The sequence below is a fragment of the Buceros rhinoceros genome, unplaced genomic scaffold (genome assembly GCF_000710305.1).
Source record: "Buceros rhinoceros silvestris isolate BGI_N320 unplaced genomic scaffold, ASM71030v1 scaffold21557, whole genome shotgun sequence".
Classification (NCBI taxonomy): Eukaryota; Metazoa; Chordata; class Aves; order Bucerotiformes; family Bucerotidae; genus Buceros; species Buceros rhinoceros.
This window is the reverse complement of record NW_010421886.1, coordinates 53,285-69,511: the sequence shown is the minus strand read 5'-3', so window position 1 is coordinate 69,511 and position 16,227 is coordinate 53,285. Positions and strand designations below refer to the sequence as shown.

General features: G+C 45.3%; 1 protein-coding gene across 1 annotated transcript in view; it reads left to right on the top strand.

Moving 5' to 3' along the window:
- Positions 1–3,642: 3,642 nt before the first annotated feature.
- Positions 3,643–16,227, top strand: part of RMND5A (required for meiotic nuclear division 5 homolog A (S. cerevisiae)) — a 19,370-nt gene continuing 6,785 nt past the window's right edge. Inside the window, exons 1-5 of the mRNA XM_010139861.1 lie at positions 3,643–3,779; positions 9,798–9,932; positions 10,098–10,198; positions 14,886–15,052; positions 15,781–15,946. Of these exons, the coding sequence (XP_010138163.1) occupies positions 3,675–3,779; positions 9,798–9,932; positions 10,098–10,198; positions 14,886–15,052; positions 15,781–15,946 (674 nt within the window). The 5' untranslated portion in view covers positions 3,643–3,674. The remainder of the gene's footprint in view (positions 3,780–9,797; positions 9,933–10,097; positions 10,199–14,885; positions 15,053–15,780; positions 15,947–16,227) is intronic.

The window sequence follows — 16,227 nt, the reverse complement described above, 5'->3', positions numbered from 1 at the left end:
GCCTGTGGCCTCCAGCTGATGCTGAGCACTCGTGCAGGCAGGCGAGATGGCCAAGCGCGCTGTAAACATGAGACATCTAAACCTTGCGAAATCCCCGGAGACGGGGATACGGAGACGGGTAACGCAGCCTTTGTGGATGGGGTGGGAGGGGGTGGTGAGACAGCTGAAGCGATCTGCCCAAGGCCACGCAGGAAGTGAGCGACGGCGTGGGGATTAACTGGGGACTTGCAGGCTCCTGCGCCCAAACTTTGCCGGCAAACTTCGCTGCTTTGTTTGGTTCAGAGAAAAATGTGTTTGCTCTGGCCCTGTACAAATACCGGGGCAAAGCTCACTCTCAAGAGCCTGTAATTCCAGGAACATAAACACGAGTGTGTCGGAGCTGCTGTTTGTACACAGCAATTTCCATGGAGAGCAAATGTGGAACTCCAGTTCCCAGGCGTTTAGCTGGGATGGAATAACGTTCTCTCTTTTTGACACTGTTTTGAATTGTGTTTCAATAAACGTGTGTCATGCTGTGCAGAGTAGTTTGGGCTTGTGCATTCAGGACAGTCAGTAAAACGCTGTTTGTGTCTTCACAGACAGAGGTGCTGACCTTGCCTGCAGAGCCGCCAGGCTGACCCTTGCGCTTGTGTTGATCTCTGTAGGACTCGGGGGGCTGTAAGGATTTGTCTGAACTTTTACTCTCCTTGTAATAAAATTGAAAGGTTCTAGTGTGCAGTCCCTTCAGGGCCCACATTGGGTTTTCCATCCGGACTTGTAGTAGGAGTTGTTGGGACTGTCCCGTGAAGGCCCTGGAGATGTTTTCTGCCCTTCCCCAGCGAGTGGTGATGCTGTCCCAGCAGCGTACGTCCCAAACTGACTTCCAGTAAGGACTCCAGAGTGAAGTCAGTGTGGTGTTAGTGCATCCTCAAACATCTCTTTGGGGACTCTGTTCAGTTTTGGCATCCGAGGGTCAGCTGGTTTTGTACGTGGCAAAACTCTGTGTTTTCTTCTTTAACGTGATTTATAACTTTCTCGTAGGAACAGGTATTTGCAGCTTTTATGTACTGAAAACTGGTAGAGGTGGAAGCAGCCAGACATCTTATTTGGAGCTCTGTGATGTAGGGCTGTGAGCTGCAGGAATACCCTTGTGTGTACAATTTCAAGGGGAAAAAAGAAAAGAAAACTCTCACTGGCGAAGAAGAAATTCTGAAGGACAAGATTTGAGAGCGAAAGTGTGTGGAAGGACCTGGAAAAGGCACTGAATGTAAAAAGGAAGTAGCTTCAACCTCTAAACTCGTTTTTTTTGTTTGTTTTTTTTTTTTTTTATTCCACTGACACAGTCTCGTAATTTCTTGAGCTGTGTCTGTATTGGAGCTGAAGTGCAGAACAGCCCCATGCTAAGGCCTGTGGGCAGGAGGACAAAGTCTGTTTTTCTTGTCTCTTCCCCTAACGCATCTCGCCTCCTGGAGCAGCCGAGGCGGGATTGCGAGCCTTTGGATGGGGTGGGTGAGGCTGGCTGAGCACACTTGGCTGTGGACTCCGCTCTGTGCCTGGTGACTGCTCGCTGATGTATTTTATTGTACATTTTGGCTGTACTTATACGGTACAGAGAGGAGCTGTGGGGCTGCGGTGTTCTGTGAGCACGGGATGACTGGGACAACTGCCTGCAACCTTTCTTCTGCCGATTTATTTGAATTAGCTCATAGTTTAAAGCTGAAAAGGTGCAGGGGAAAACCTTCTCTTACAGCTCTGATGGCTTTTTCTGTGTAGGCACTTTCATTCTTTTCTTGCCAAAAAAAGCCTGTTAAAGTGTATTTTAACCTCTCTGTTGACTGGGGAATGAGTATTTCCATTCCGTTGTCACGTCATCTCCGGCTGCTCGTTTTGTCTTGGCAAAAGTCATGAGACAGTTATTTAAGAGCCTTCATGTGCTTTTAAATGTCTGTCATAAAAATTAAATACAACCAAAAAATAATGATTACTCTTGAAATCGCTTCAGGAGGTGAACTTTACATAATAGTTGGGTAAATTTTCGTTTTTAGTTCAGGATGGGTAGAGTCAAGTTAGCGAACGTGCACTGAAGAGACTGACTGGTTCGATCCTGTGCCTCCAGTGCTACCAGAGCTTCCTCAGCTGGGGCCTGGGGGGGGTGAACAGGAGCTCTTCGCTGCTCTACAGCTGAGCTCCTTTTAGCGCATGACAGCAGAAGGTTGGTTCTGTGTTGACATCAGCAGAGCGCTGAGAGTTGAGATGCGCGAAGGGAGGTGTCTAGGGTAAATTCCTGGTAAATTTTTGCCTGCCCCCTGTGATCGTGGCTTTTTTCTGGATTTGCTTTGCTCTCCCCAGGGGCGTGTTGCTGAAGTAGGCTGTGAGAGGTGCAGTTTGTTCTGGGGTTGCCGGTCCTGCAGCCACTGTTTGATGCACCTGTGTTTTGCTTTCCATGAAATACCAGAAATAGGACCTCCAGCAGGCTGCTGAAACCAAAGGAGTGTTAAAATACAAAGCGAGACAGGAACAAACTTTATGGAAGAATGTGGTTGCTCTTTAAATCTATCCTCTATAGAGATATTTTGGGGATTTTGTTTTTTCCCGTGAAGGGTTTGCATCTGGAATATTAGGGAAGCGTTTCTGGGCTGCCCCCCCTCTTCAGCTGTCTTCAGGCTGACCCCTGCACTAACTTCAGTTGAAAGCTGATGAGTCCGTGTCCCTAGAAAAACAATTCTTCATGTAGAATTTGGAGAGACTTTCAGAGGTCAGGCTGGAGAAGAGGTTCTCCTTGTGTTCTGAAATCAGAAAGGACTGCAGTAAAGCACAGGGGAATGTGGTTTTATTCCGGCTAAAGCTACTGAGCCGTGTTCAAATCGAGGCACGAGGAGAGTGACCTGTTCAGTGCAGTGCTGTGGCGAGGGGCTTGTAAACCTGTTGTATTTATGATTTTGCCCACAGTATGGGTCGTACAGCACTGGTGGTCGGGCACCAGTGTAAACCGTTGCCGTTTCTAGAGAATAATCTTACAACGAGAAGCAGTGCTGTTTGCAGTCAGGTCCTGCACGGGCTGTTTCTTGCCCTCCGAGGGTGTTTGAGCTGGCTGAACTGTTCAGAGCTGTTTCCGCACGTCAGGAACCCAAAGTTTCACAGAGCTCTAAGGCAACCAGAGCCTGGTGTAAGCGGGCAGCTTGCTGGGTGAGAATGAATCGGGCCCTCCTTCGTCCAGGTGTGGCTTGCACCATGTTGAAGTTAAACACCTCCTTCTGACATACCTCTGGGGAACTGTCTAAGGGAAAACTCGCCCTGTGGTGGGTTCAGTAGTTCCCCACTATGTCCTGTGAGATTTGTGGACTGGGGTGTTCCTTCGAGCCGTGTTTATTAATTACTGTGACGGAGTCACGTGAGATCTTGACGTTAATTTTTTGAACTGTGTTCAGTGTTATTGTGCACCCGACTGGATTCCTGATTCCACGGGGGAGCTGTGTCCCGCACGTCTTCCTCCGTTTGAACTGGTCCAGCTTTGCAAATACTCTCCAGGCTGCGTTGCTTTCTTTTAATACCATTTCTTTCCTTTAATACCATTTCTTGTCTTTGTACGTTGTTGCACATTGAGAGATTCATCCCTCGTTTGTACCAGAGGTACTAATTTTTGTCTCTTTTGTCTAGATCAAGATGGAGACTTGTCGGGGACGATTTCGCTTGTTATGACGCAGTGTTGTAAAAGAATCAAAGACACAGTTCAAAAACTGGCCTCTGATCATAAAGACATTCACAGCAGTGTGTCCCGAGTTGGAAAAGCCATTGACAAGGTATTTATACCGCGGTTTGATTATAGCATCACCTATATTCTGTGATGCCTACTCTGCTGGGCAAAGTCCGGGTTTACCCTCCTATTAATCGTCATTAAATCTTCCTGTGAACTACGGAAGCATCGGCTCGGGGCAGAGGCGGGACGGTGGGACGGACGGCGCTTGCTTTTAGAGCTCGTTGTATACAGAGTATTCCTTCTGGGGAAGCTTAGTCTCTTAGTTTCCGAGAGAACGTGCCCTAGATATTACTAGACTTATTAATAACATGTGTTACATCAGTTTAGAAAAGTGTTTGCTTCAATATCTGACTCCACAAGAAATACTGGTTTTTAGTATAAATATATTGCATTTCTAGCTAATTGTCTAGCAAATCACTCAGAAATGGCACGCTGTTCTAGAAGGCAGTATAAAAGCAGGGAATTTTTAAAGACAGAACTCTTTAAAGGTACTTCAGGTGTGTTGTCAGTTCTTAGGGCTTCATTTTATAACTCACAGCATTCCTAATGTGAGTAGGTGCAGCTTCCCGCAGTGCCTGTGTCTCTGCCATAGCACACGGTAAGGTAGGACAGTTGCTCTTGGAGGCTTTGCATGTGAAATGCTTTTACATGAATTCCGGGCCCCAGAATAACTGGGCTCTGGCCGTATTTCCGTAGGTATATACTAACAATTCTTGGACATGATGCTCTTTCTTTTGCAGCAAGCAGTGCTACCCATGTACCTTCAGGCCATGCTCTTCCTCAGCTGGGTGTTCTCTCCTGTAAAGCAGTTCTGCGTGCAGGAGGGCTGGTGCTTGTTTGGACATTCGTACAGGATAGTTTTGATAGTTCCGTGTCAGAACATGCTCCTGTCGATAGGGTCTTAACGTCTGCTTCGAGGTGCCCCTTACAGCCTTACAGGCTTACACTAGGAAATGAGTCTCTTCATGTGGACAAGGACGTCTGCAGCATTACAGAACAGTTGTTCACCCTTGGGAATCCCGTTTAAACTTTTAAATGGGAACCAGAATCTGTTAAACCGTAATTTAACAGTAGTGTGGTGAAGGAACAAAGTACATCACGTGGCGTTACTGGGCCGATTGTCTGTGCAGCTGTTAGATCTTTTTGCTTCTCTCTCTGATTGACCATCAAGATAGCTCAAACTTTGTGCTAACAGCTTTAATCCAAACATCACTGTTAGCCAAAGCTTAGGGACGCATCTGTCGCTAATCCTTGCTGCTGTATCTAAACCAATTAACTAGAGTAAAATTCCATCCTTATTACTGCCTTGACGCCTGAAATAAATCTTTGTAATCTTGTCGTAAGTTTGAAACTTTCCGATTCTGCATTAGCAAATGGACTTTGTACAAAAAAGCTTTCAGGTTTGGCAGCACCTTTTTTATTTAAATACTCTGAGGTAGAGCAGCCCGGGGTCATGTATAGAGGGTGTGAATTCCGTGGAAATAGGTGACGGTGTTTCTCAGAAGCCAAAGAAAACAGCTCTTGCAGGTTTAATAAAGTTTAGGTGTGGGTTTACTCTCCAAATTGCCGTGTCTGTTGTATGGGCCCAGTTTTGCCAGTGCTGTTTCTGTCCTGTTTTATCTGTTATTGCTATTTGAAAAAGGATAGCTGTAGGTAAAAGCATTTTTTTTAAGTTCAGGTGTGTGGTTTTGTAAAGAACTAGAAAGGATACCAATAACCTGCTCTGTGCCCGTTGGGTGTCAGAAGGGCTGTTCCAGCGGGGTGGTCAAAGTGAGCTGTATTCAGCGTGCCCATTCCTCTGGTTTCCAGCCCTGCTCAGTGCCTGTGGTGTTCCCATCAAAAGACTGGAAGCATGGGAGCTGCAGAGTCCCCAGTCCTGCTTGTATCGAAGGGTGTATTTTAATGAAGTTCAGAGCATCGTTTAGGATTGTCTCCTTAAATACGAGCTTTCTGGTTGACTTTTTAGATGCAGGTAGTTTGAATTTCGTTAGTTCTCCCTGACTGTAGTATCTTAAGGGAACTGCTTTAAACTGGACACTGAAGTCTTGGCCTGTTGGTCAGATGAATATGTGTGATGTTTAAATCCAGGTGGAAATTGATGCTTCCCTGGACAGTGACATTTAAAGGAAATCTTCCGCATGTACTTAAAGTGATTTCCCTCTGCTGCTGTAAAACGTGCTTGAAACCTGTCAGCAAAGTCGTCGCTGGCATCCGAGCCCCATCACCTGTGGCAATTGCCCTCCCCCCAGTCCTTCACTGTCATATGCTTGAGCTTAAACGAATAGAAGTAATTAAGTGCTGAAAATCAAGGCACTGTGTCAATTACATATTCTGGGCAAAATTCTGGGCTTCCTAGATAAAACTCTCGTTGGGATTTAAAGCAGCACAGCCCTTGCCTTGATTCATGAGATTGGAGTTATGTGTCTGTCCCATGCAAATCCTCATTTATTTTATAGATGGATTAATGTCTCCAGAATGCTGCTTACAGCTTTCCGAGCTGTATATGCTCAGGCACAGATTAATGCCACTCATTATTTCATTGCCTGATTTAAGATTGGGAAATGTGCTAATACCGGTACCAATTTTACGTGACGCATCCAAATGACAGCTGTTGTCCCAGGTAGCGTCAGCAAACTTCTTACCAAACAAGCTGAGGTTTTGGAAGAGCTTGCTGAATTATCTGTTTGTGGCAAATATCAGGTTAAATTTCTTTTTCCAGTGTTGAGGCAGGGTTATACCTACAGGTAAAGTTTAGTCTGGCTGGTTTTAAGTTAGTTTAGTCACTGATTATGAACTCGGATGGGACCTAGGTTTGTTGTCCTGCTGAGTTCAGAAGCTCCTAAGTGCTTGAAAAATGACTTCCAAATTTGGCATCAAATATGAACCATGTTAAAGTCTGAAATGTCGAAACTTCCTGTTGATGCTCTTTGGATAGCAGTTCCTGGAAAGTTTATCTCCCAAGCCAGACCTTTTTCCGTAGTAGCTCTACATGGATTCCATGCCTCTGATCCTTTCTTCCAAAGAGCATTTTCCCCTTTGAAAGGAAATGTTTACATCCAGTTTTTTCTTTATTGTACTGGCATTTGCTCTGCTTCCAGAACTCATCATGTCACTGTTGTTCAGCCAGTTGTTCTCGGGCAGTTCATTCATCAGTCTCCCTGTAAATCAATCACTCTTCTGGAATGATTTTAATTCATCTCAGCCGTGTTTGATGAGGCTGGTAACTCTTTTCCCTCTAGCAGCAGTCCCTCTGAGTGGTGGTTAAATGCCTTCATTCAGGAGAGTAAGAGGAGTAAATGGCAGCTCCTTCCGTTTTTTCCATTTTAAAGGGCCAACATTTTAATCTGACCTTTGATTTGGGAAAGCTGAAGTCAGTGTTTCATGTCTAAAACTTGTATATAAACAAACTGAAACCCTTTACTGAACACGATTTAACTGTGTTGCTGTGAAGATAAATACATAAATAGACAAATACAGAGTGTGAACCAACAGACTGAACAGACAAGGTAGACAAATGTGTTTTGTTTGTTTTTTGGTCAGAATTCAGAAGGGAGGACCAGATAAAGTAATCTCAGCTGAGAAACTGAGGAATAAAACCATCCTGATATCACCCTTCTTCACATCATGTTGTTACTAATACCATGGAAGGTGGTATGTTGGTTAAAGTGGTCCACCTTGGTGTGTGTGCTTCTTGAAGTCCTCCTCACATTCCAGCGATTATCAGTGATGTACTTTACATTGTGTCATCGGTACATTTAGCACATCGTATTCTGCATTTTAGCCCTAGGCTTGCTAGTCAGGCTCTTGAGGAAAAGCTTGTTTCCTGGGAATATTAACTGATGCTCATCTAAGCTTAAAACCTGGAAAGCACTAAATAACCTTTCTGGAGTTTTTAACTTACAGAGTTTAAGCTCTTGAGATCTTACTGAATCCCACACACCACGAGTTGGCATACTGTTAGCATCGAGACAACAACACTGAGAGCTGCGTGGTCGCCAGCATACCCTGCGTGCGTGGCCGTTACGAAATCAGTCAGCCAAAACCAAGCAGTAATGGGTTCTGACATGTGCCACTCACTCGGTGTAATATATGCAGTCAGTTCTTGAAGCGTTTCAGGACCCAGAGGAGGCAGAGCTGCAGAATCCCGTGTATAATAAAGACCTCAGAAATCATTAGGAGAAAAAAGTTGCCGAAGTGAGAACCTGGTCAAGACTGGGTTGATGGGAGGGTGGACAAAGGGGAGAAAAAGAAATTGAGGTCCTCAGGTTGTATGATGTGACTTCGATCTACAGCACGTCTAGAAGAATACGACTCATTGTTACCGTCTTCTCTGGGACTTAAAAAATCTAATTTACAATGGGTTTTGAAAAGGTTCTCAAGGTCCGTAGGTTTGTTGTTCCAGAACAAAATGTGAATTTTGTGAAGGAATTGAGGTAAGTGGCTCTACCACTCTGCCCCCAAGCAACGAGAACGATGTGACGATGTTTAAGGCATAGATTCAGCTCTGGTGGTTGGGAACTGCCCAGAAGAATAGAATTTCCTCTTATGGGATTATACATTCAGTAGGACTTGAAATTGCATGACAATAACTTAGCTGAGTATTTTAGATTACTGATGGTTCCCTCCCACCCCCAAAACCCAAGTAACAAAAGCAGACTCGGGTGTTCTTGCTGCTGCCCCTGGTATTTCTGTAGTGATGGCTGATGGATTGGTGTTACCTGCTAGCGGTGTTTGGACAGCGCTACCAGAGTCGGCAGTGGTGGGGAAACCGAAAGGCTTCAGTTGCTTGGCACAGATGGGAACAGCATTGTTTAGTCTTCAAGATGCTGAAGTGTTTCCAAGGTACAACTTTAACAGGAGCAGCATGACAAGGAGCTTGCAGGTTAAGACACCCGATTGAAAGCGTTGTTACGTGTGAGACTTGAATCAGTGGTGATAATTTAAAGGCTCGTTTTGCTTCACCGTCTCTGAGAGGTAGAAGAGATGATTTGCTAGTCTAAGTGCAACCTTTTACCAGAGGTTTGCCAATAGACCTGAAGGGAAAGGGTGGTTTTGGAGCCACGTGTGCAGGGATAAGAAGGCTGCCCCTGTCTTGATGACAGAGCAGCATCAAAGAATTCTTCAGGCCAGGCAGCCAGCGATGCACTGGCTTCGAGACTCTGTTCCTTTAGCCAGAGGATTGTCTTACTTAGGCAAGGGGTGAGGATTTTTATTCAAATCAATCTGCCTGCCTCAGTCATAAAACATTTTAACAGTTAAAATCCTGTTTTGTATCGTGGCTTGGAATAAGAGTTGCCCTCCAGCTGCCAAGAGGCTCAGTGCCAAGTGTTACTGGAGAGTCACCGTGACAATATTTTTGCTTGTTCCTGGAATGTGTCCGCAGGCCACTGGCTTGAAAATACACTGCAGTAGGATCAGCGGGGTTTGACCTGTAACAGATCTCTCAGCTCTTCAGACTCATCCTCTTGCTGCAATGCTGAGGTCTTCAGAGACTGTAGTTTCACTGTTGTTTGGGGGCGGGAAGAAATGACATCTTCTCTTGCATTGTTGTCTACACCCCAGCTCTGTATAAAAAAATTCTGGAGTGAAAGCTTTTCCTTCCCGTTTGGTGCGCTGCAGTGACAGTGATGCGTTGATAACGCTATTTCCATTCTAGTGTAGGCGACTTTGTTTTCTGTTCTCTGTGCATTTTCAGTTTTCATATATGGAAAAAGCCTTTTCTGCAGATACTGCCTTCAAGAACACACCATGGTCTGGAAACCCCTTCATTAGTTAACTGGATTTCTAATTTTCTAGCTAGGCTTGTCATCTGTCAGTGCAATTCCTTATAGTGAATAATATTCAGGCTTGAAAGGAGCGAGCCAAAGGATTTCTTCTTCTGTGCGCAGGAGATAATGAAGCAGCTGACAGATACATTTCCCTTTGAACAGGAGGTAACTGAGGGCCAACTGAATATCAGGCAGAAAGCACCGGGGTGGAGACACTGGTGTCCTGCCTGATTACAGAAAAATGTCATGGGCCCTTTGTTCCAGCCGATTACCTGTTAATTTGTACGTTTCAGAATTTTGACTCCGACATCAGCAGCGTGGGGATAGACGGGTGCTGGCAGGCTGACAGTCAGCGCATCCTCAACGAGGTGATGGTGGAGCACTTCTTCCGGCAGGGCATGTTGGATGTAGCCGAGGAGCTCTGTCAGGTAACGATAAATGTGGATGTTGAATGTTTCTGACCGTGGAAAATCATGCTTTGTGTTAGCGTCCTTATTTGAGTGTTCCAGGTGACTATTTAGACTGATGGAAAACCAGCAGTTTAATCCCGTCGTTTTTTATGCTTTAACTAAAAACTGCCTTTGTTTTTTCAGGAATCTGGTTTATCAATAGATCAAAGTCAAAAAGAACCATTCGTGGAGTTAAATCGAATATTGGAAGCATTAAAAGTCAGAGTTTTGAGACCTGCGCTAGAGTGAGTCTACTCAGGTTTTTCCCCTCACCTTTTTTTTTTTTCTCTGAGTCCTTTAAACAAATCCTTAGTTCTTCACTGTAAGTACTGTCTTTGCTCTATTTTGACATGTCCCTGTTTGTCCTCTGAGAGGTCTAGTTACTGAGTGAACCCCTTCCCTCTTTCCTCTGTCCCCTCTGTGTTCTTCCCCACGGGCAGTGCTTAACCAAGGGTTTCAGACTGAGGATTCGCTCATTTGTGGTGCTGACTTACGGTTTTGGACAGAAACATCACTTGGAGAAGCTCTTGTCTGCCATGAAGTTACTCAGCCTTGTAGTGAATCATTCGTGAACCTCCTGGTCAAAGGTCCAGTTATGAAGGATACCAGGACTTCCTGAAAGTGTTGGGTACCCCCAAGTCTTTTTGGCTTCACCGAGCCTTTGGCATGAGCTGAACTTGGCTGCATTTAGTTCATGCAAGTCAGTGGATAATGCTCAGCTCACACACATCAGTCAAGCCTGGGAGTATCTGAGGTCTATCACTCAGCCTCACACCAGGATATTTTCTTGACCTGAGTAGACTTTACAATCATTAGACGTGTAACCTGTGATAAAAATGTCAGTGAGGAGGGATGGGTGACGAAATACCTCATGGGCTACTGTTGTAGTGGATACAGAACTGCACAGTACTGTTTCAGAACAGCTTTTTCTTCAAAAATGAGAAAACCCCGAACAAACCCTCAGCCATTTTTTTTTTTTAATTGTGAGAACTTTAGTAAGCTTAGGTTGGTCTCAGAAGTAAGAAAAAAAAAACCAACCCCCAAATCAAAGAAACCAAACCCAAAGAAACCATACCCAGACAAACCCAAACCAACTTTGAAGCAACCTTTTAAAAATAGAAACAATGAAAACAAAGCAAAATTTCTGTTTCCTTCCAGAGCACAGTCCATATACCTAAGATACACCTTTTTGCATTGTTCGCTGAAGTACATTTTCGTATTGACAAATGCTTTCTTTTCCCTTTCACACGAACCAACACAGGTATGTCAATTTGGAGCTTGTTGGCATCTCACCAAAGTGCAGGGATGCTCTGATACTCAAACTGTGGCGTTCATAAACTAAGATTCTGCCTCTGGGTCATGCAAAGTTTGACCTAAATAGTTGGTCTTTGAATGTGGTTACGTGGGTGGAAAGCTCAGGTGTTGAACTGGCGAATTGAAGGGAAGCAGCGCTCAAGTGCCTGGTGGTACGACTCAGACAGGATTTACTGCTTGCAACACCTCGCATTTCTTGCAGTTCAAACAGTAACAGAGCTGCCGTGAGGGGTTCTCTGAGGAGCAGTAACTTGCTGTTACGTCCATTCACCTGAAGTCACTAAATTAATTTTAGCTCCACTTTGCTGGGCCTTACACCTTACCCGTTGCTACTTAGTTGTGTCTTCTTGTTCCCACAACGGGTTAAATATTTTTCAAACAAAGGCGAAGGCATGGTCCTCCTTCAAAGGAACTGTTGTTCCAAAGGCAGCTGAATGACAGAGAATAGGGCGCATTGTCAGCAGGGTTTGTACGCTGGACTGCCTCCCCCACCCCGGCTCCTTTCTGTGTGTGATGTTTATTCTGTTTGAACCCGTCAGTCCAAAAGCTGTATGCTGCTCTTTGCCTGCTGCTGGGCACAGAGGGCCCTTGTTTGTCATGGTGCTTTTGTACAGCACGGTTGTTACTGAGGGTGGTCAAAATGTGACAGAACTGGACAGTTGAGCAGGTACCCACCGTCTCGGAACGCCCAGTTACTCCAAACTGCTGCTGCTAGTGAAGGCATCTCCCAGCAGATGTGGGTGTTCAGGAGGAGGGACAGAAACCACTCCTGGAGGGACAGCCTCTGTGTGAGAGGGGCTGGGAGGGCTGGCACTGTGCTCTTTGGGCAAAAAGCTACTAAAGAGCTACAACTGGCATCAGTAAATACAGCTCCAGGGGAGCATAAAAGCAGTCCTGAAGTGGCCCATCCCTGGGTTAGGCTGCTGGCAGTGGTGTGGAAGCAGAAAGTGGGTGTTACACCAGGATAATTAATGGCAGTGTTGTGAACCGGGACAGGGAGTACAGCAGAGTGCACCCATGCAAAATGCCATAGCTTGTGATGAACAATCACCAGTCTCTCTGGCTCTGCCAGTGCTCTGCAGTTGGTGCTGGGAATGAAGCAAACACAGGTGTCTCCTGGTCACCGCTGTCGAAAGGGAGTTGTAAGGTCAATGACTTGTCAAAGAGACTTTCAAAGCTCTGCTGTGGCAATAGAGATTTAAAAAAACCAAACCCTAACTGTATTTTTTTTTTCCGGATTTTCTTAGTAATCTGAATTTCAACACTTAAAAGAACCACGATGCAGAACTAAATATAGTACAACTGGCATTTTTTTGTTTTTTGTGGGGTGTGCAACTTGTCTCCGTAGGTGCCCTGCACCCTAAGCCATGTCATTGCTGTACCTCTGCGTGATCCCATTAATTTCCAGTGACTTTTCTCATTGTGATTTGGTGATGGGGGAGGGAAATCCATAGGTTCCTTGTGGGCATATCCTGGCCCTTCTGAGTCCGGGTGGGTCTCCATGTGAAGATCCGATGGGAGTGCCTTGCAGGTTCAGAGCTGTTGGCTGTAATCTCCTGGGGAAGAGATGCTGTCTTCTCCTCTGTCTGCAAAGCAGAAGGTGCGCAGGTCCTGGTGGGTGCTGGGACCTTTGGGGTACGATTTAAGCTTAGTTTAATCTTTGCTAGGCTTGTGAAGTACATTGTAACTAAATCCCATGTGGGAGCTAGAAGAGAGCTCTGTGAACCTGTGGCTTGAATAGTGAACTGAAAAACTCAGTCGGATTTGAGTCTCAGAAGTGCAAACGCTCTGAAAGCATCGCTGTGAGAGGAGGCAGGCAGACAGGTGGTGTGGTTACTGCTGGCTGTGGACGGCGGTGGAGAGTACGTGGGTTGAATGTTTTAAGCCTCACTTGTTTTCTCGTCCTTCCATTAGGAATAGGAACAGCACGTCCTAGACCAAACACCTCGGGTCTTGCTTCTGTGTCTGCTTTCTTCTGATTCCGATCTGTGCTGCCACTCAAAGAGCTAAAAACGGAAAGCCTGCCTAAAAGCTAATTTGGAAAAACAGGCTTGATCTCCACAGGATGAAGTACCGTGTCATGTGGCTGCGCATATTGGCAGGGAGAGGATGGAGGCTCTTTTGATGCAGCACAGATTAGTAGCTCATTAATGGGACTGTGCCCTGTTCTTACTGTTTATTGATAATAGGTTTTTGCCTTTCAGCTGCTCATTGGTCTACAGTTGTTAACTTGAGACTCTTGGTTATTTTAGCTGGGAGTGAGCTTTATTGCTGCTATACCAGGTTCAGACTGTGGGCAATGATCATACTAAAAAAACCAACCCAAAAGCCCCACGGTGTGCCTTCCCTCCCGGTGGGATTACAGTGCTGACAGTCCTCGGAGGCTGCTGCTCTGAATCTGCTTGAAATTAGGGATAGTTGGGCTTTTTCTTAGTTAAGGGGCGACATTTTTCACTGTTTCCTACTGAAAGGTTACTGTTGTCATTACGAAGCCTTGACAATAAAGTCAGACTCCTGGCACTTTCACCACGACAAATTGAAAGTAGAAACCTGCTCATTAATGTTACAGCTTAATGCAGAAGGCTGATTTCCATGGAAAGCTTTACCCGTCCTGTAAGAACTCTTAATGTTCTTATTTGAGTGGTGGTTGAAAAGACCAGAAGCCTCACATAGCCCTTCTTCCTGCGAATCAGAGACTACCTCTCTGAAAAGTGAAAAGCTCTTTGCTTACTGGGGCCCCCCAGTGAAAATAGTGTAACTAATTAACACTGATGAGAACCATATGGACGAGAGAACATTGGAACACAAAGTTCTTAAGAGGAAGATTGGATTGATTTAGGCCTGACTAAATTGAATTAAGGGAAAAAAAAAACCGCAATAAACAAGAAAGGGTTGGATAAATAATACAATAACTTTTTACGCAATGCTCTGAAAATTCCAGCTCATTTTACTTGGTGCATGTGTAAGAATTCTTCCATGTTATTTGGGAGCCAAACATCAGTGGTGTTGTGGTGAACGAGACCCAGAAAGTGAGAAAAAGTTTTATTGTCCAAGTTGAAAATAACAGAGAAAACAAAGTTTAAGCGAGGTAAAGTACGATATTTAACCTCATTTCCTGTCCCCCTGTCCCCCATTGTAAGGTCTTGGTAACGTCTGTCTTTGAGGCAGGGACGCGCTTTCCCTCTCCAGGCTGACATAACGCGCTCACATAAACACAGTGGCTTAGAGGAAATGTTTGCTGAGTGAGGAAGTTGGAAAATATGTTCCTGAAAGGCTTGGTCAAACTTCTTTAACGTGCAGCTGAGGGCTGTCTGTGACTCTTAAGATGGAGAGTGGCATTAATTGAAGTACAGCAGATTCCAGCTGTTGCCATCTCACATGGTACCCAGTTTTGCCAAGGTTAACCTGTAGAGCAGCCCTAGAAGTGCTGTGTGCCCAGTAACTCCGTTCCTTGTAAAGGGTCTTGCCATTTTCTGTGCTCTGTATGGACTCGTAGGAGCTCAGGCAACATGTTCTCCTTGAAACAGGTGGCTGATAATTGTAATAATTTCATGTGGTGTAGGCTGGTGCTTCATTACTCGCGTGTCGTGTCCCATTGTACCTCCTCGTTTCTTCTAGGTGGGCGGTATCCAACAGAGAAATGCTTATGGCACAGAACAGTTCGTTGGAATTTAAACTACACAGGTTATATTTTATTAGTTTATTGATGGGTGGAACAGCAAATCAAAGAGAAGCACTTCAGTACGCGAAAAACTTCCAGCCGTTCGCCCTAAATCATCAAAAAGGTGAGTTTTCAGTCACATTAAGGGGATTTAAAGCATTAGGATGGGGCACCTCACAGTAAAAGAAAAATCACACTGCAAATGTGTTTTACTGCATTTATTTTCGTTTTGTTAGAGGCTTCTTTTTGTGTTTCACGTGTGTAACCTGAATCCTTACAATGTGAACGAGGTCCTTTACCTTTTAAAGAGGGCGCAAAACTATATTTTAATATGTCTGTACATTTGCTTAAACTTGAGGCTTTTTGACTCTTTAAATAATATGTAATTACATCTAGAGCAGGCCTGCTGCCAGGGTGAAGTGTTAAAAATGCACAGGAATGTTCTTGGAATAGTCATCCGCTATTTTCTGCTGCGTGGGGTAATACAAAGAGAAGTGACACTGCTGAAAAATGGGGACTGTGTTAATTCAGTGCACCCTCCCAAACCGAATCCAGCAGAGCCTGGCTCTCGGGGTACTGTGCTGTCAGCCAGCTTACCAAAGAGAAAACCTCTTTGAAGCAAACCAACGGGCAGCATCCTGTGCTTGCAGAGGGGCAGACGACCCTGCAGCCTGTCCCCCATGGACAGGAGCTCTCGTGGCTGTGGCCGTCTGTTCTGTGACGGCTGTAGCTGTGTTTTGTAGAGGTGAGGATGTTGTGGATGTGGTCTATCTGCCTGTTTTCCATGTAAAAGCTAAACCCTGAGCTTTCGTTTGTAGTGTAAAGTAACTGCCTGTTCCTGGTCCCTCACAGATATTCAGGTTTTGATGGGCAGCCTGGTGTATCTGCGGCAGGGGATAGAGAACTCTCCCTACGTTCATCTATTAGACGCAAACCAGTGGGCGGACATCTGTGACATCTTTACAAGAGACGCCTGCGCTCTGCTGGGTCTCTCAGTGGAATCACCTCTCAGTGTTAGGTATACTGTGTTTCCCTTCCTTTCCAGACCAGGGACATAATGTTTTGGTTTCTATTTCTTGCTGAGGACAAAAGAGACGGCTTTTGGGCAGAGGTCTCCTCTAGCTGGTATAGTTAGAATTAGCTCTACCAAGGTTTGCAGAGGTTAGAACTCACAGGTCCCCGTGTGCTGCGCTTTACCCTGCACCTTTGCAGCTCAGGAGGAAGCATCCCTGGGCGGAGCTTGGCTTGCATGGTTTAGGCATGAGTGCGAAAGATGAGGATGGCAATCAGTCAGCTCTT